Source organism: Mesoplodon bidens (assembly GCF_964165515.1).
Source record: "Mesoplodon bidens genome assembly, chromosome: 20".
Taxonomy (NCBI): Eukaryota; Metazoa; Chordata; class Mammalia; order Artiodactyla; family Ziphiidae; genus Mesoplodon; species Mesoplodon bidens.
In genome coordinates this window covers 14020122-14040599 of record NC_138181.1, presented here as the reverse complement: position 1 = coordinate 14040599, position 20478 = coordinate 14020122, and the positions used below count along the sequence as shown (strand labels likewise).

The window sequence follows — 20478 nt, the reverse complement described above, 5'->3', positions numbered from 1 at the left end:
TGAGATACCCTATGGGAATACTGGGTTAAGGCATTGCGTTTCCAAAACATCCCCCCACATGTAACTGTGTCAAATGGTTACAGAAAGACAAAACACATTATCATTCATTAATAAGATCTTTGCATGAACTAGTTTCCTCAATTAACAGATTTTTGAAGATGTAAGACACACCAAGTCTGAAGGCTTATAGCTCCATGAGCCTGGACACTAGCCAAGAAGGGCTTGCATGGCTGTGGTGTCCACAGAAGGAGATGTGTAAAGGTCAGAAAAGCATCAGGGGAAGCTCACAGGGGCAGTTCAGGCAGGGCTTGTGTTGAGTTAAAGGACAGCCCAAGTCGACAAGTTCCTAATGCAAAGGATAGTTTCTTGGGGTTTAAACAGTGCTAACCTGTCCCTTAACCCGACCTCAGATTTGTGTTTTAATTTCCCTTTGTGTTAGTTTTCTTCCCTTGCATAACAAATTACCACATATCTCTCAGAAAAAAACAACACCCGCTTATTGTCCCACATTTTTTGAGGACAGAAGTCTAGGCATGGCCTCACTGGGTTCTCTGATCAGGACCTCACAAGGCTGAGGTCAAGGTGCTGGTGGCAGCTGTTCCTTCTCATCTGGAGCTCAGAGGTTTGTCCCCAAGTTTATTAGGGTTGTTGACAAATTCAGGTCCTTGTGGCTGTAGGACTGAAGTCCCCAGTTTCTTGCTGGCTGTTGGACAGGGCTCACTCTCAGCTCCTAGGGGACACCCTCAGTTCCTAGCTTCACCCCCTCCCCCCACCAACCATAAGCAGTTCACAGCGTGGCTATTTGCTTTCTTCCAGGCCAGCAGGAGAGATACCTCCAGATAGGAGCTGCCTCTTCTCTCTTTTAAGAGCCACTTGATTAGGTCAGGTCCACCCCGGAAAAATCTCTCTTCGTCCACGCACAGTCAACTGATTAGGGACTTGCAGAATCCCTTTTGCCTTGTATCCCATCATGATCACAGGAGTAATTCAGCTACCTTTCAAGCCTTAAAATTCTGTTAGTCCATATAAACTTTCAGCAGCTATTCTGATATGATGGATGGATGTGTGATTCCACACTGGATATGAGGATCTAACTGTTATGATGTATAACGAATCCTCACTGGACAGCTCTTAAGTCAGAAGAGTGGGCAGCACCCTGCCGGCTAGTCCAGGTCTCATCGCTGACTCGTGGCTGCCTCCCCTTTTACAAAAGCAATTTAAGTCTGAAACAAAACCAAAATATTTACTATAGAATCACACTTGAGGCCTAGGAGAAACACAAACTTGAAAATGATCAACATACAATCAGGTCCCCTTTGTAGCTTTCCTGACACGTGGCTTCCCAGCCAGCTCCTTTGATCAGCGCATTCTTCTCTGATCAGCTCTGACTCTCAGAAGGTCTCCTTAAAGTGAACTGAAATCTGTCATCTGGTAGCTTCTTCCTACTGATTCTAGATTTTTTTTTTTTTTTTGAGAATTAAAAAAAATCTAATTCTGCTCTCACCTGACACCTCCTTGGATGTAGGAAGCTGAAGATTGTGACTCCCCTGAGTGGAAGAGGCTTTTGTAAAGCTCCAGTACACGGTTTCCTAGGCTACTAGAGACATTATTTACTATTTTAGAAGAGAGGGGAACTTGTCAGTGTATTTTATAGACTCCATCACAACAGGCAAGCATTTTTTGCATGTGTGTTAACACAGCTTTTCTTAAAAAAATGAAAGTGTTGACCCGTAAGGCTTCTACTTAGATCTGATCCTGCTTTCCTTATTTTGTTTATAGAATGAAAGAGAGACCATCACTTTCTTTGCACAAGAGGACAGCACTTTCCCTGCACAGACTGGCCCCAAAGCCTTCAAAATTCCCTACTCCATCAGACAGCGGATTTGTGCTACATTTGACACCCCCAATGCCAAAGGCAAGGACTGGCAGATGTTAGCACAGAAAAACAGCATCAACAGGTAATTGGGGGCAACTTCAAAAAGAGGATTTTACTAAAAGAGCTTGAAAAACAAAATGGGGCGGGTGTATCCACGTGGTTTCCAGGCCCTGATATCTGTATGGATTTCTCTGGCTGTATTTCATGTGAAACCTGGACAAGGAGGTGGGAAAAGGACAAAAATACGACACAGTGTGTGGCCCTTTCTGCCACCCCACTCTGCCTTTGGGGACGTTATGGAAAAGTCCCACTTTAGTCCTGGTCCCATCTCCAGGTTTGCTAACCGGGCCACCATAATGGAGGCTTAGACTTTGTCCTCTTGGTGCTGGTGAGGGATCCCAGAGTCTTGAGACAGTGATGGAGAGACAAAGAAGCAAGTGCCTCACACCTCCTCCCTCCCATCGGGTAACCTTAAGTGTTATGTAACCCCTAGTAAGGATAGGCTCAGCCTGAAGAAGCGGGTGCGTGAATATAAAAAAGGAAGTCTGAGATGATACCTCTCGGGTCTGCAGGCAGAAGGCATTAAACAACCAGAAGCAAAAGTCCGCTGCTTAAACTGACACTGTTCATTACTGGGCTACTGTTGTGGTTGAGTTGAAAGAATAGAGAGATTCATAGTGGGCGCTGGTACTTTGATGAGAAAAAGCAGGGGTGATGCTCTTCGGAGCAGCACTGATGGGGAGGCCAGTTAGGGCTCAGCCTGAGGGATGACTGGTGGGGAAAAGGCATTGACGCATAGGATCTCCTCTCTCACTAACCCACCCCGCAAACCCCAGAACGAAAAGAGAACAAGTTTTCCCAGCACCCTTTTCCTTCCCTTCGGTATTTTTTTTCCTTTTGAGACAAAGCCTTATTTTTCTTACTGTTTGGCTTACTCTGTCACTTCCAGTTTTTTTGTTCTTTGTTTTCACAGACATCCTACCTGACTCTTTCTTCTCTGAAAGGAAGGTAGATGTCTGCCAAGAAAGGAGAGAGGGCTGCTCCCTGTTTCAAAAGGGATCCAGAAGCCAAAAACAAAGGGCCCAACTAGAGAGCAGTGAGACTCAGAGAGGAAAACCAAGACAGAAGGCATGGCTGTAAGAGAAAATGGCATTTACAGACAGGCAGGCCCCAAAAGAACACAGTCTTGAAAAAGGCAGATAGTGAGAATGAGAGAATACAAAAATGTCTGAGTGTAGAGGGGAAAAAAAATTAGGTTGAATTTTTCCCAGCAACTGGGATAAAGGATGAGATGGGTCACGTATAACCTAGGCACACCATGACGCTGTCAGGTTCACTTGCTGATCAACCTGGGGACAAGAATGAAAAACTAAGCCAGAGGAAAGAATTTGGGCTAAAGAAAGAAAAATGAACGTTGGACAGGGACTCAGAAGCTCTGTTCTGGTTCTACAGCTAATACCAGTCTGCCCAGACACATCACTTACCATCCTTATGTTACTTTTTCTACAGATGCAATTCATAGAATTCAAACTACATTAACTCTCTAATCCATTCTGGCAATAAGAGTTTATGATTTTTTTTTTTTTTTTGTGCGGTACGCGGGCCTCTCACTGTTGCGGCCTCTCCCGTTGCGGAGCACAGGCTCCGGACGCGCAGGCTCAGCGGCCATGGCTCACGGGCCCAGCCGCTCCGTGGCATGTGGGATCTTCCCGGACTGGGGCACGAACCCATGTCTCCCGCATCGGCAGGCGGACTCTCAACCACTGCGCCACCAGGGAAGCCCAGAGTTTATGATTTTTAATTCGCCACTTGCAAGAAAATAATTGCCACAAAATATCTACCTACTCATGGATGCTGGTATTAATTTGCTTAAGAAGCATGTGCATGTTCCTGCCTTGTTCATTTTATTCTCCACTTACAGTAAACATACGAGAACTACACAGGCTGCCTCCAAAGCCATCAGTTTCTGACCTTGCACAGTAGGGAAAACGCATTTCCAACTGGGAGACTAAGGTTGGCATCCTTTTGTGTCTGGGCTCTAATGAGCAGTAAATAGCTACACAGGAGCACGCGTGTCCCCTCCAATGTTGGGGTCAAAAAAGGCAGCCACTTGATGTGCCTGTTTGGTTTTGCTTGCTTTCGTTTCTCCCTAAGACCCCTCTCTCCAAGAAAGCCTAAATGTCCTTAGTATACAAAATTCAAACAACCTACTTTATGGAAAGTTTCTAACATGGTTCTAAGAAAATGTCCATTTTAAATAAATGTTAGTCCCTTTGAAATGTTCACAATTAATAGCAAGTTAGAATAGCATGAATGCACAGAATCTTTGTATTTAAATAAGGTTTCATCTTTAAACCTTATTTAGCTACCATATTCAGCTTCAGTGAATGGCATTTCCTTCCTCTTTATTCTCTAGCTTAACTCTCCAATAGTCGTCGAACCAGAGACAGTAAATAGTTTAGGCCATATATGATCTATTGCAACTACTCAGCAATTATTCAACTCTGCTTATGCGGTGTGAGAGCAGCCACAGGAAATATCTAAACAAACAGGCGGGGCTGTGTCCCAATAAACATTATTTACAAAAGGAGGCAATGTATTTGGCCTACAGTACATAGTCTGCTGACCCCTCATTTAAACGAGTCTGCTCTCATTTAGTAAAACTTTCATAGGACCTGTTGCTGCAGTCAGAGTTACACCTGAGGCTAAGCTAAGGCACAGGATAAGGCCCCTTTCTGCAAGCTGGTGTTGTTCCGGCCGAGATGGCCACGAAGATATTCAGAGAAGCCAAAAGAGAAAGAGGATGGAAAATCACCTCGCACCATGTTAGCTAGTCCTCATTCTCATGTTGCAGAAATTGTCAAGTTCATTAAACGTTTTCACTACTGTAGCAGAAATGTATCTTCTCCTACATGGGAAGAAACATATGGGACAGAGATGAAGGAGGTTTTCAGATGTAATTTGTCACAACTTCTTATTGTGTAATCCCAAATCACTGGTCTTGCTCTCTTAGGGCTACAAATAATATAGTACTTATTATACTACATAATCATCAGTCACTAATGTGATCATTAATGTGTGTTAAAACACAGAAATCTGACGTTGTCAATATGCCGGTATTATTGGGTAAGAAAGCTGTTGGATACCTTGAGATTTCATCAACCCTGGGATCACGAGAGAAAGATGATCACAAAGCACAGAGTCGGTCTTCTGTTAGGGAATTCACCTACCTTGATCTTACGACAGCACCTTTACCTGACTCTCCCCTTCCCTTCAATTTCCAAAAGTGAAAAGCTAGTAAAGCAACAGCCCTCAGACCATGAAGGAAGCACTTTCAAAGGGAGTAGAAGGAGACATTCACTGTTACTGTGTTGCCAGTGAAAATGTTCTCCTCCTTTCGGTAAATGCAAATGTCACTGATGATAATTTGCCTTTTTGCCTGACACGTTTCTACTTAGATCTGAATAGGAGAGAAGATACATGAACTAGGAAGTTACAGGCTTAGAATGTGAGACATGTCAGTGGGTGCACTTAAGGCAGCAACGCAGGTGGCTTTGCAACTTGCTTGGCATATGGATTATGATAAATAAGCCACACAGCCTAGCAAAGAATGTCATAGTTAACAGTTGCAATTACAGTTTCTGTGGGCAAACTGACGATTACTCAGAGTCCATACTTGCTGCATCTTAGAGCTGAGATTGCACATCTATTCTACAAATCCAGCTGCAATAACCCTCCTCTTCAGTGCTCTTGGTCACAGGTGATTGGTAGGTAGGTGGGACTAATAAAGAGTTGATCACGTAGGAGTAGATGGTGGGGAGCTTTGCTGAGAACTAAGCAAATTAAATAGTATCAGAAACTAACTGCTTCAGCTAGAAGTAATCTTCCATATCTAAACTTCCATAGCACTTTGTATTTTTATGATACTTTTTTATTTTTTAATTACAGTTAGACATACCTAGATAGTACTATCTAGTTCGGGGAAATTCAAGAAATGTGTCTTGAATGAATGACATGAACTTTTTCTTTGGATAGTATACTTGACCTTAAAAACTTGCCTCCTAATAGAATTGAATAAGTGTCAAAGGATTTTTGAAAGTTGGTCTCAAAAGAGAGGTTACGTGGCTGACACTGTGGAGGATTCCTGTCTTTCAGTACCTGAAATTCTACTGTTGGATCATTCCTCTTTAAGGCCTCATGATTTTCATATTCCAGAAACCCTTGTGAAAACATAGCCAGCTTGACCAAGTTGCCATGGGAACAGATGCTGGATAAAGTGCATGAGATACAAGAGGATGAGGAGAAGGGAAGTGACCAAAATGGAAGAAAGGATTCCAAGATGGAAAGTAGATGAACCACACCTTATTAATAGCTTCTCATAATAGTACACTTGTTTGAAACTGCGTAAGCACTGCCAGAGAAACATATTTATTATTGGTCAGCTGGGTAAAATAGTTCAAGTGTATTTTGGATGTTAATGTTTTGGGGTGATGCTACAGAAATCAGGAGCAAATGAAATTTCTCAAACTTCATGGCTGATCAGCCGTGCTACAGTAACTTGTTTTTCCACCAAATCTTTTAACAGGACCTCTAATGGGAAGCAGAATGTTCTCACGTTGAGGTCAAATCCTTTTATTCCCTCTGTCCACCCTCTTAATTGGATACACTACACAGGAACAGTGAAATGGCCGGAGGGCAGTGGGAAAGGACAGAGGAAGGTTGCAAGACAGTTTATTAATCTGTCTCTGAGTAACTCTTGAGAATTCGCTAAAAGTGGAAGTCCCGGGGTCAGCTTTCTTTTGGGGTGAAGGAAGGAGGAGGAAAAAAGAGAGAGAGAGTGATTACAAAATATATACAGAATGCCTGCTTCACAGGCAGACCGCTGAGGGTGGTCACTCAGGGACCCGTGAGACTAGATATTTTCACTCTTGTGTTTTGGGATTTGCTAGGATTACACCAAATGAAGCTCTCTGGGCTCTTCAGCCTAGAGGCTAGAAAACACATCCTAACCTTTAAATAATAAAAATGGATGTGAGGCTGCCATTTCCAAAAAAACAACAGTCATGACTCTTCTAAGGAGAATTAATGACAGGAAGATAGCATTCATTACACAGATCCTTGGAGGCAAAATATGATAAAGCTCAAATCAAATTTTCTGGTTCTGGCCCCATGGACTTGTGCAGAGTCTGGATTTGAAGAGCCCTCAGTGTGAAGCCAGAGGGACCCAACACAGCCAAGTGGTGGGTGTTCAGGCTTCATTCCACTTAAGTTAGGGACTCATGAAACTGCCTACTAATATGAATCTGAAAACAGCCTAGGGCCAGTTTTGCCATGAACAAACTGTATATGGATTATAAGTGGCAGGTGTTTCTCCTAAAGGCAATAAGGGAGAGAAGCTGTTTCTATCCCTCCAAGAGAACCAAAGTCGCGCTCCCACTCTAAGCTGCAGGGGTGGTGACAAGGGGCAAGTTTGCATTGGTCTTTGAAGGATGAGGTTTCCCTCCTTTAAGCTAATGGAGTTTTCAGGTAAGATGGACGTGCCCAAGCCCCTTTATAGCCGAAATAATCCCCTTCACGGGTCTGTCTCAAAGAGACCTGGAAAAGCTGACAAAGTCACGATCCCTGGATGTGATGTTTTCATAATTTGAGAAAATGAAATGATGGGAAGGATTCTGCCTAATTCATTAGAGAGTCCTTTACTAAAGTGCTTAACTGTTTCTTTGTGATTATTTGTGAGGTTTTATTGAAACACATTGAGTATTTTGCAAAAGGAAAGGTATCAATATTTCTCCCTTTTCCCCTTCAGGATTAGCACTCTGGTCTTTTCTCTTGGAACAAATAGTGGTCATTCTCCTTTACCCTCAGGATTCTTGAAAATTTCTCAGTGTTATTGAAGAGGAACATTAAATGAGACGTATTTTTCTATGCTATATCCCAATTCAAAGAAAAGTTGAGATTTGATTTTGCAGTTTTCATTGCCCTTCATTGCCAAATATGAGAAATTGTCAGAGCCTTATCAGGAATGAAACTGGAGAATTGAAAACAAGAGTCTACAACTGGTTTTATTCCTGTGTGGAAACTCACAGGGGCTCCTGAAGGCTCCAGGGATAACATACATTTTCCAGAGAAGGAAGAATCCTTGCTAGTCCCTTTCAGGAGCCAGATAATGAAATAGGCAAAAGGAAGAACTATGAAGGGAATTTTATTGCCAACTTAATTGGTCCAGAAGAATTAATGTACCACCTTTAGGGCATGGCAGAGTGGAACTCAGCATGTTTTCAACTGCCTGTATCTTTTCCTTTGGGGTTTCCCATACCAGTTTCCTTTCATTTGAAGGCACAGGGGGGCAATAGGCAGAGGTGACATAATGGCAAGCATCTTTTGCTTATTCTTTAGGAAATGAAACAGACTTGCTTTATCCTGAAAGCTGCTCTCTGCTGTTTGTTGAGTACCCAGTGAGGGTGAAGGTTGGGGATGAAAGCTTGAGGAATGGACCAAATGCTTATGCTGTGGTCCAGTTACTGCTGTCCGGTATAAATGGCTTTTCTCTTCTATTTGCACTTAAAGAACCATAGGGAGCGTTAGCTTTGGTCACATAAGAAGCTTTCATGACATGAGATAATTACGATGATAGCGGGGGTATTAATATTTTTTTTCATTATGACTATGTTTCAGTTCCCTATTTGGTACTATACAGTAGGACTATGCACCGTTCTTGTAATGATGTCTCCCAATTTATTATAGGCAGCTTAACTTAGTTTTCCCTTTCTATGCTGCCAACCTACCAGGAAGATATTTTTCAAATATGCTTTTTTTAAAAAAAAAAGTTGACTTAGATATAAATGGCAACAGCTTATAGAATATAAACATACTTACTGCCTTAATGTTACAGGTGCAAGTGCTCCCTTGTACTTGGAAGTGCTGGGTGACATCCTAAATTCTGAGTGAATGTATGGCATGTACCTGGGATGAGGCGTCTTCTTGTGCTAAGGATGTTAGGCTGCAGTGCAGATGTGGTCCCCTGCTAGGTTTTATTACAGAGGAAATTCATTCTTGCCATTAGTTACAAAGAAGAGCTTACAGCTTTCAAATAGGCATGTCAGCCCCCTGGTAGCATGGCTCTGAGTAAGATAAAAGCTTTGTTATCTGGAATTCAGAATGAAAGGGAGTCCCTTATAGGCCACACATAGCCAGATAGAACTAAGATCCTAAGCAGGCAGACTCCAGCTTTAAGCGCACACGTGCACGTGCCCTTGGTAGCTCTTTCTGCGTGCATGTCCCCAGGGCTCAGACAGAGTCTCAGACCTGTGCCCCATCCTGTTACTGTTATCTAATCTTTTTGTTAACTGACTGAGGATTTAGATGTTACTATTCTCTAAGACATTTGTATTTGAATACTACTTTCAAGTACTAAAGAAAGGGTGGTATCTTTCAATTCACACTGGACACCTAGACACTTTTCCTTTCCATAATGAGCCCTGCATTGCAACAGTATATAAAGACTTATATGGTAGAATTTTATCATGGGCCTCAATTCTCTCTTCCTCTTTGTACCCAAAAAAGAAAACAGATGGCAAAATAACTATTTCCAGAAATTCTCGAAATAACCTAATTTTCGTTATTAGTTTAATGCGGTCATTCATTTGAAGATGTATTTTGAAAACAGAGATTCTATATAAAAATTTGGTGGTTGACCCATATACACCATTATAAGTTGGCCTCTGTCTAGCTAGTGAAATTGCTAAAGATTCATGTTCCCAATTCTGCCCTGGCTTCCACATAAAGAATGGAATTTTAATTGGGCTGGGGGACAGCACAGATAAGGAAGTCTCAGAAAGAAGAAATTAATCATAGTAATAAAACAACTCCTCAGGGGCTCAGGTGAATAGAAAGCAGGTAGGCTCAACAAAACGAAATTAAACTTAATTAACTATTACTACTCAATGAATTTACATGGATAAATCTATTCAGCTGTCTTAGCATGTGGTTTTTTTAGTTTATCTGGACTTTTTCAGTGAGAGTTCCAAAGAAAAAGATGGGGTCACTGAGTCTACAGGACTTAGGACAAATAAACTGAAGACATAGGATGATTCTAAAGTAAATTCTTAAAATTTAGAGAGTAAATAATCTTATGTACACAGTATGCAGCATCTTTATGAACCACAAAAAAATAAATTTTTCAGAATTACCTCAGTCGATCAGAATTTGAAAAGGCTATGACAAAAGATTCAGTGCATAAAGAAGTAACAATATGAAGCATCGAAGGCAAGCATAATAAACATTTACTTCTTTAAACATTTTTCAAAGAGAAATGAAAAAATTGTTTGCTTTTTGAGCCATCCACCCGAATTTCAAGATGACTGCTTTTGCCAAATGTTCTTTATTCATTTCAAAAAAAAAAAATCAAAGACTCAGGAAATCAACTATTGCTATGAATTCTATTTTCTAGTATTAACAATGTTCCCTGAATTGTGTGTGCATTTACCTGCTCGTGTCCAAATGCACCAGCATTATTATGAAGAGAAATGGGTCACACAGATTGGGATCAAAATAATTTCAAAAGGGAGGTATGGAGATAACCAAATGGATATAGGGTATACCAGTTTTCAAAAACATCATAATGCATTTGCACACATGTAAGCAGTAAAATAATCCAACTATGTTTGAGAAATAGCCTATAGCATTAGCACTTTAGTGTCTTTTGTCTATTAATTCTTCTAGTGTAGACAAGTAAGTGTAGTTTAATAGGATGTCTGTTTATCACAAAACTGACTGAATCATTTTTAATAAGGCTGATATGCTCCTACGTGTATTTACTAAAATTAAGCGGAATTTGAGATTTGTGTGTGTTGCCGTGTGTACTTGTATAAACTCAGAGCATCAACCTGGAACATGCTTTGGGGAGCACATTTCACTTGCTACAGTATGTTCAGAGATCCATGCCAAGGGAGAGTTCCATTTCTGCCTCTTTGATCATTTAGCTTCCTGTAGCCCTGGGTGCCTAGTCTACAAATCAGGGCATTTGCAGGACTTCTCAGAACCAAGTGGCTGGCAAGAGTCATCCTCCAGCTCTGATCTTCTTCCTCTAGGCAGGTGCACTTAAAACACCTTCACACTGCAACTGGATTCATGAATATTTTGAATAGCATGTTGGGACAAGGATTCATCACAACCTCCATAACACAGTCTGTATGCCTCTGCTAAAGTTTTGCTTTTGCGTTTTCATGCCTAGATCTTCTTCTCATGTCCTGAAATGTCAAAGCTCCCCAAATGTTACCAAGGATAAAGGTCTCAGAGTGCTTGGGGCAGGACATGTAGCTTGAGGACCCAGCAACTTTCACCCTCTAGGTGCTTATTTTCAGATGCAGCACAAAATGAAAGTTCAATCTCATCTTCTCTGAAATTGCTACTATGTCTGGAAATCTAGTTTGGGTTATAAGACAACATGGAACATGGTCAGCACCATGACCTAGGTGCTAAATCTGGCCCAACACCTGCTTTTCTATAGCCCCAGAGCTAGAATGGTTTCAGGAGGATAAACAAAACAAGACTGATAGATACGGTGTGACATGTGAAAAGTGTATGACATTCAAATTTCAGTGTCTCTAAATAAAGTTTTATTGGAACACAGACATATACATTAACTTAGGTATTGTCTATGGCCATTTCACGCTACCATGGTGAAGTTGAGTAGCTGCTACAAAGACCAGATGTGACCCCTACGGTCAAAAATACTTGCTGTCTGGGCCTTTAAAGAAATAGTTTGTCAACCCCTGGTATAGAATAAAGGGTAGCTTTGGGGTTAATAGGACCACAAGGATCCAGTCACTGCAACAGACACTAGTCCACTGTGGTTCAGTAGGAAATACAAAATATAAACCTTCAATACTATGAGAAATCTGTGCTTCTTTTTGTTGTGCTAGCCAGCATTATTTTTCTTTTGAAATGACAATGGAGAGCATAAAGAATTATTTCCCCACTCCAGGAAACAATGTGTGTCAATTGTCATTATTCTCATAAATTACATGGAAAGACATTATCACACAGCCCACCCAGAATCCACTCACACAGTCTCTCAGTTTTTGCCTCTTTCTCAGCTGTTCCTCCAGTTTGTATTTTGCCTGCACATTGGTTGGGGTGTATCCATCTGTTTATAGACCTGGAGATACAGCCACTTCCCCCACAAACAGCTCCCTACAGCTAAAAGGAAGTGGCAGTATTCAAAACAACATGTTGAATAAAAGGAACTAGGATCCCTTCAACTACAGAAGCAACATTTGCTTTGCCATTTCTATTAGTGTAGAAATAAATAACTATATTTGATTCGAAGGCCAGCTATGGAGAGGGTGGCGATGGGGAGAAGGAAGATGAAAGGAAAAGAAACTGGAGAGAACAGTTTTAAGCTGGCCTTCTCCCGCTCTCAATTAAAGATTCAGATGTAGTGGAAAGCATATATCGTACCCTGATATTTGTGCTATTTGGCAACCAACTAGCTTTAAGTAGTGTCATAAGACCTTTGAATAAAATAGCACTTTATTCACTCAGAATTACTATGTGTGTATGTTGCTTGTAAATGATAATGTGCCCTCAAAAGCTTGTCTTGTCTTCCACTTGCTCTTAGCATATAATCACAAAGCAGACTCATGTAGCCGAGTCTGGTGACAGAAAGTTGTACCATCCTCAAAATAGGCAATTCTTGGTTGACTCTGGAAAATCTTTTCAACTCATCAGAATTTTACCAGAGGTGACATTTCTATCCCTGCTGCAAAAGCACCTGTGAAAAACTGTGACCTTTTAATCCTTTGTGTTGTCTCAGTCTTCATCAGAGCCAAGTTATTGTCCAAGAAGTTATCATTTGTTTTCACTGAAGATCCCATATCATCTGAAACAAGCTCCTAGCAATCAACTGCTCAGTTGATGGATATGGAATAAATACCTGTCATAGTATTATAAGTGCTGTTGTAGAATCAGAAAATGATTAGCTATGACCCTTCTCTTTCAGGTGTCTGCAATCACACTGAGAAGGCAGAGGTCACACACATGGAATATATAAGCATTTTACTCACATGAAAATTTAAGCAGAAGCGTAAAAAGAGTTGAGAAAAGAAATAATTACTTTGAGAGGACATGAGAATTATCTACAATCCAGGCATATAGGAGTATAGGATCTTGATAAACAGAGGGGAAAGAGGGAAAGTGGGTATTTCCTGGTGAACAGAATACACTGGATGAAAGCAAGAACAAAGTATTACCTAAATCAGTGTTAATGGCTCAAAGGGGAAAAGAATATTGAGGGAAAAAAATATATATATTACCAGAGCTAGTTTGCAGCCAGACCAAGGCAGGCACTGTAAACAAGTGGAGTAGATACATGATGATTTATGAAATAGAATGCAAGGTATATTAGAGAGTTTGGAGAAATAAAGAGCTATAAGTCTTCTGCTGGAATTTAGTCGTAAAATGATGGAGCATAAATTAAATACCAATAGTATGAATGGAGAGGAAGAGTGAAGCTGATGAGTTTGTCAAAAAGAAACAAAGAGAAAACTCAGAAATAAATGTCCTAGTTGTGAGAGATTAGAAGGATGGTTGTAATTACTGGGATATTTGTTATAGTTAGAATGGGGGCCAGTGGAGGCCTGGAGAGTATATCGATTCCTGATGCACCGAGTCTGAGGAAGTGGAAAGCTATATCTAACTGGAGCAGTCCCAAGGTCATTCAAAGATCTGTGACTAGCTCATTATTAACCTATAAGACATGGGGGCTTCCCTGGTGGTGCAGTGGTTGAGAGTCCGCCTGCCGACGCAGCAGACATGGGTTCGTGCCCCGGTCCGGGAGGATCCCACATGCCGCGGAGCGGCTGGGCCCGTGAGCCATGGCCGCTGAGCCTGCGCGTCCGGAGCCTGTGCTCCGCAACGGGAGAGGCCACAGCAGTGAGAGGCCCGAGTACCGCAAAAAAAAAAAAAAAAAGACAGGAGATGCCGACTTAGACACTGCCCACTTGGAGCTGATAACTACTCCATTTAGTATACAAGCCCAAGAAGACACAGATAAAAATTTTGACAGCCCTTAGGTTTACCATGAGAGACATAAAGAGGAGTCAGATATTTTGGGAAAAAAAAAAAGGAATGAGTTATATCATCACATAAGCTAATGTAGTAGAGCTTTTCAAGAGGGTGTTCAAGAGAGAAACACACGTACCTGTATACACACACAACTCAAGGAAAGTGAGGACTAAAAAAAGACATGGAGGATTGAGAAGTGTTTAGTGTTGGGATACAAACTGGACTGTCCCCGGACCTGCCTTAGTGGAGCTCTTTATTCCTATTTTAATAATATCTGTTCCGATTCATTTTTAATTCCCTTCTAGTGATTTGTATTTGTTCCTTTATTTCTATTTTTGTCATTTTGTTTATTTAACTCTCTGTCCAGGAATTTATCTTATTTTGCTACACAAAGTAGCCCGTCTGCTGTCATTTTGAATCTGTGGGAAGCTCGTCATCAGCATGATGGTGACCTTGACTCCCTGGCCTGTGCCCTTGAAGAGATTGGGAGGACACACACGAAACTCTCGAACATTAAGGAATCCCAGCTCGATGAAGCCGACTTCAGCTACAGCAGGCAAAATGGACTCTAGTCCACTTCCTCTGATGGCCAACTTCGGGACATTTGCTTTACAGGGGAAAGAAAGAGGCGGCTTTCTGCCCAGTGGCATTTGGGGAATTCAGCCTTCATTTACAATCAGTGAGCATCCCTGATTGAAGAAACTGCATTTTATATAGGTAAAATATGTTAATAGGGAAAAGTACAAGCTCTCTTAAATATATGTGTCTCCTCTGAAGCCACACTCCGGTTCACAGTTGAGGAACTTCTCAGATTGGGAGTGGCAAGGATAAAAGCGAGGGCATAGCTAGATAAAAGTAACTGTGGGAAAAGATGAGCTACAGCAAAGCTGGGAAGGCAGAGATTGAATAAGTGCATGTTTTGCAACAGATTTTTAATGACGTGCCCCAAAGTACCAGCTGATTCTGGCACCAGATTGTCTGAGTTTTCTACCAACTGGCATCCGGTATGCCGGCAATCATTGTCAACTGGCTTTTAGAAGTGAAACACGGTTGCCAGCCCATCTGTAGGACTTCAATCACGTCAAGGAGGGCATTTAGAATTTCGAATCTGAGTACACCACACCAGCACCAATTCCCTATCTATCCTAGCCACTTAATGGAAACAAGATCAAGAGGCAGAGAGATCACAAGCTAGCTCTAGCAGCCTACTTACCCCTCCTTCATTTTCTCCAAGGACCAAATATCCACATTCTTTCTTCCCCTTCCTTACGCATTACACTAAGGGGAAGGTTTCAAGGAGCATAGACTTTTCAATACGGAAATTTATTTTCTTCTAACTCAAAGCAGGACCATCTCTATTCCCAGCTAAGCCACTCAAATTGCAAAAGCTATCAGAACACAGCTTATCATACAGATTTAGAGACAAGGGAGGTCAAATCAGGTCCAAGGAAACATGAACTGCAGATGCCATAGGCCTCAAATAAGCTGTTATTCTAGGATGCAGGTGTTGATTCAGTTCCCCAGTGCAGTTGTTATGAAGGGATTAGGGGGTTTACTGTCCTTCACAATCCAGTTCTTGAATTTTCTAGCCTTTTGGTACTATGTTCTCACAAAATCTCTCCGTGGGGCTATAGGTCATCCTCGTTTTGCCTCTTGGGAAATTAGCAGATGGTCTTTGCTCTAAATGATATCCGAGTACATAGACCTGAGGAATACCTCTACCACAATGTCTCAGAAACCATATGCATTGTTCAAGGAGCCTTCAAGCTCTGATAATTCAACCTCACCAAGTATGCTTTCTTTCCAGGACCATTAATATATTGTTTTACATTTTAAATGAGAGGCAGTGATACTGTGGAGAATTGAAATCTGCAGATAATACATGACCCCCATCTTAACACTTCACTCCATCTTTTATCCTATTTAATCATTTTTGACAAGATGTCCTGGTAGACTACAGATGAACAGATTTGCTCCTGATTATCTTTTGGTGGATGTTTTAATTAGCGGTCCAGAATCAGGACAACCAAAGTCAAGGACCTAGATTAACCACAAGGTTGATTAGCTACTTAGAGCTTGGCCCCATTAGAATAAAAATAGTCAGGGAATGGGGGAGGTAGGGAGTACTTGGCAGTAGGGATGTGATCAACTTTTTAAACAATGTTTTTGTAGATCCCACGTTTAAAAAAATGTTGTGAATCTCCACCTAAGTGAAAAAGACTTAAAATAGGTTGAATTTATGATATCCTGGGTAAGGCATTGAAGAAGTAACTCTTGAATGTGTTGGCCATTCTCTCTAATGAATGTGTGGTATATAAGGTCCCCTGTAATTGATGGAAGGCTTTGCTACATGAAATTCAAAAAGCATCTTGCTTTTCTCAGGAACCAAAGGCATATTATACAGAACAAACAAGTCCTCTTAGAACTGTTGAGCATATTTTCAAAATACCATAACTAGATCAGGAAAATACCGTTTTTGCTAGTATACTCAACTTGTTTATTCCCTCTAGGGAGCAAAAGACAGAAAGCATGTTAATCATCTAACATAATGATGGGATATAATTTCTGAGATAGAAGTGGAAGTAGATGGTCATCCACCCAAAATAAACCAGAGCGTTGATTGGCATGGTGGTATGCAGAAAGAATCTGCATTAAACTGTTGAATAGGAATGTATAGAAAGTACAGTGTAGAGCATATGTTGTTGTCCATCTTGGAGGATTTTTGTTTTAAACATCCTATCCTTTTTTCCTCTTCCCTTCTAATTGGCCTTATAATTGTTTTTATCTATTTTGTGAATCCACACAGATCTTTTTTAGATTTTTGATATATTTTTTATATTTTAAAACATGAAAAATGTTTGTTTCCCCTAGAATCTATCTAGATTATTTTAAGATAAGAATTTATTATCAATCCCTGACTGTCAGAATTTCCTCCCATGTGTTTATTCTTTTCTCTTTTTTTGCCTGGGTTTTATAAATAAATGCACTTGATCACCATATCACTTTGAGTGATAAAGGAAGCATAGGAACATGATTCATCTCGGATTTCAGCCCAAGGTTCAAATCCATCTTTCAGTCCATTTTGTTTCCTCTTTACATTTCTCCTACTTATTTCTGCTAGGACCCTACGTAGGATTTCTATAGGTTTTCTACAGTTTGAGATTCTATGGCTATTGCATGTCAGGATTGTGCAGTATTTTACAAAAGAATTCCAAAGAGAACCCATGTTTTTGAGATTTACAGACCATGTGTGTGGGGGCGGGGGCAGGGAGTATGAAACTGCAGACCAGATAGACTTAGCTGGCACTTGAACTTGTGGTTACTCACTGTAACTTAAACCCTGGTTCAATTTTAATATTTTCACATCACAACACAAATGCCTCTCTTGAAAGAGATTTACTTACTCAACAGCCTAAGCGCTTACTTTCGAAGTCTTATTGTCCTAGTGCAAATGAAAAAAGAAATTAAAGGTGGTCTTTCATACTTGGTAGGTTACTTAAAATTTTTACAGAATAGCCCACTTAATGCCAAATCTTTCAATCCTCAGAAGCATTTAAGTCTAATAGTCCTGCTTTAAACATGACTTAAAAGGATGCCACCAAAATGGTGCACTTCCCAGCTTAACCAGACTGCAGTCTCATAAAGTTAATTTATAGTTTTTACAATGTCGCTTGTGCAGTCCTCCTAGTTTACATTAAAAATCCTTTAAGCCAAAAGGAAGCTCACTCTATGGATTTAAAGGCAAACTTCCCTTACCAGTGCAGGAAGTCTCATAAAATTCAGATGTACTCCCACAAAAATTTTAAGGGCCTTTTTGTAAGAGATGAATAGGAATTGACACAGTTCTCCTTAAGGAGGGGAACTTCTCTCTTTTTTGTTGTTATTTTAATCTCTTTTTTTTTGTTGTTATTTTTATCTTCAGCTGCAGGTGTTCTCCTTTGCCACACCCCTTGTCATTTTCCTTTCAGTTGACTTTGAGAGAGGATATGAAATCTAATCACTAAAACAGGGTTCTCTTTGGATTAAAAGTTCTGGATTTATTGCAGCTGTTTCCCTTGATAGAAATTCTCAACATCTGGATTGATAAGCAAAGGTAGAATATTTAAAAGATAGTTGGTTGAAGATGGTATTCTCCACTTGCCAAACGTCTGGCCAATCTACCTGTGAATTTCAAAACATTACAGAATCTTTTGATGTGCTTTTGGTTTTCCTTTTTTGCCATTTTCTCTTCAATTTCTTAATCCCTCTGTAAAGGTGTTGAGTCAGATGTGTTGAAGGTGAAGTTCTCTCGAGGGTCTTTGTTCCAGAACCCTGAAGGTCACAGGAACCATGAAGGAACTGAGAAATGTGCTTTTCTGGCCCCTTGTGTGGCTCATTTTCATTAAGTTTCCTCATGAAACATCGCAGAGTTCTGAATCCTTGGTAACTCCCATTGACTGGACTAGGGGTGACATCTACAGCAAACGGGAGAACAAACTATACTGTCCTACAGATCGTGACACATTTTATTATCCCTCTGGTGTTAGTTACCATAGCACTGTATTTGCAAAATCGATGCTTTAGCCAAACGCTGAATGGCCACCGTTTCTGCCGTTTCCACTGTTTCGTCTGCATAGAATTTTCCTGAACTACAAGCAAAAATGTATTTTGTCAAATGTCACAAAGTGAGAATGTTACTAATCTTAGATGTGTTGCATATTTTGTGTTCTTACTTTCCAAACTCTTTCAAAAGCTGCAGTTATAAAGCTGTTTGGCTGTGTTGACAGCATGTGGTGTTTTTTGCAAAAGTAATTCTAGGAGAGCCAGTGTCCATGGACTCTTCACATCCCCAGCTCCGGTCTCATCAACAAAATCGAGATGGCAATTTGTAGGCTGTGATCTTTTCTAAAGAGAAAAGGGGATGGAAATCAGACCTGGCCATTAGTCACTAGTGTGTAGTACTGTGATCTGAAGTAGGAAATTTAACTCACATAGAATAATTGTGGTTTTTGAAGCAGCTACTTTGATTTTTCCTTTTTCTGTGAAGATCATGGATTTGGAATGTCTTCACGAGGTGGATTTAAGACAGTCACACTAAACTCTAAGTCTTAGAACCTACCCTCCATCTGAACCCAAAGATGAAAAAGGCAGTAAGCTTCATGTTTAGGCCTAAGCTTAAAAATTTCCTCCTTCCATCCCTATTATTGAGTTCAGCAAGGGGTACTTCCCCCCACCAAAAGTTGAATTAGAAAATATATAACTAAATTTGGTAATGTAGTTCTTTGCATGAATGGAAATGTGTGATAAATAATTTTACAAAAGGCATGATTACAGTGAAAATGTCCTTTTGCTTCAAATTGTGCTCACCCCAAAAGTATTTCCCTATCTCAAGCGTTACTTACATCCAAAATGGACAAATTATACAATTCCGTTAAAATTGGATAAATAGGATAGAAACTTGACTGTGATTCTATTGAATCATGATATTTGAGGGGAGTTTGTAAGCAGAATATCATGCCTGCTGTCCCATTACTGGAACAGATATTGCAATCAGAAATAGATCTAATAATTCTAATATCCCTCCATTAGGAGCTCTGATGATACTGAAGGGAGATTCACCCCTTCCCAGGAGGCTTCCATTTAAGCCTTAACAGAGGGTGACTAAAATATTTCAATCAGAAACACCTTCCAAGGCCTGCCCTAGATGATGCTGACCACTCCCATTCAAAACTTCTCTATAGGAAGGTGGGAAACACTCCATCTGTGGGAATTTTCCAGTAAGGAAAACAGTTTTCTCCCTTTCTAAATTGGAATAAAGACTGACTTAACATTTCCCATTCTTCAGAATTGTATCTAATTGGTGCATGCAATCCAGTAAGTCTCGACCTAGAAATATTGCAAATATAAGCAGTTAGAGGAAAACTGGCTGATTCTCCTGACCCAAACTCAAAAAAAAAAAAAAAAAAAATATATATATATATATATGAGTAATGGTTTACCTCCATTTCTGTATGGAAGAATTTTAAAAACAGACTTCATTTTTTTCTGTTTATTTTGGGAAAGTGTGTGTGTGTGTGTGTGTGTGTGTCTCGGGGATGGGGAGGGTAGCTCTTTCAAGTGACTCATATCTCAAACCCATTCCACTCTCAACTTTCATTTGATGTGTTCAAAGCCGAAAAAAAAAAAAACAAAAGCAGAACTGAATACTTAATTTGACATGAAGCTGAAGGAGTGAACAAGCCAGAGGAGAGAGTTTGAATAAAGCATGGCCTTGGCTTCATACCACACTTTTTGTGCCTTGTATTATCAATGTAAATTCTGAATGTTGTACAGTAAATACTTGGATGGACTTCTTAGAAAAGGCTGCACTGGCTTCTTTTTCAGCACATGTACATATCTATAAATATATATACATATATATTTGGTAATGCCAAACAGCTGTGTTATATTGTATTGAACAAAAATGGACGGTTTGGATGTTTTATGTAGTTTGCAAAAAAACTGGATGATGACAGACTTTTCAAGATAAATGTACAGACATAAATTACTGCATATCA

At 40.4% G+C, this 20478-nt stretch overlaps 1 protein-coding gene across 3 annotated transcripts in view; it reads left to right on the top strand.

Annotated features, from left to right (window-relative positions):
* Positions 1-14550, top strand: part of UNC5D (unc-5 netrin receptor D) — a gene marked incomplete at its 5' end in the record, with an annotated part of 611405 nt that extends 596855 nt beyond the window's left edge. For all 3 annotated transcript variants that reach the window (XM_081220829.1, XM_081220827.1, XM_081220828.1), the window contains 2 exons: positions 1780-1958; positions 14310-14550. In XM_081220829.1, coding sequence (XP_081076955.1) covers positions 1780-1958; positions 14310-14514 — 384 coding nt within the window. In that variant the 3' untranslated portion in view covers positions 14515-14550. The remainder of the gene's footprint in view (positions 1-1779; positions 1959-14309) is intronic.
* Between the last annotated feature and the right edge of the window lie 5928 nt (positions 14551-20478).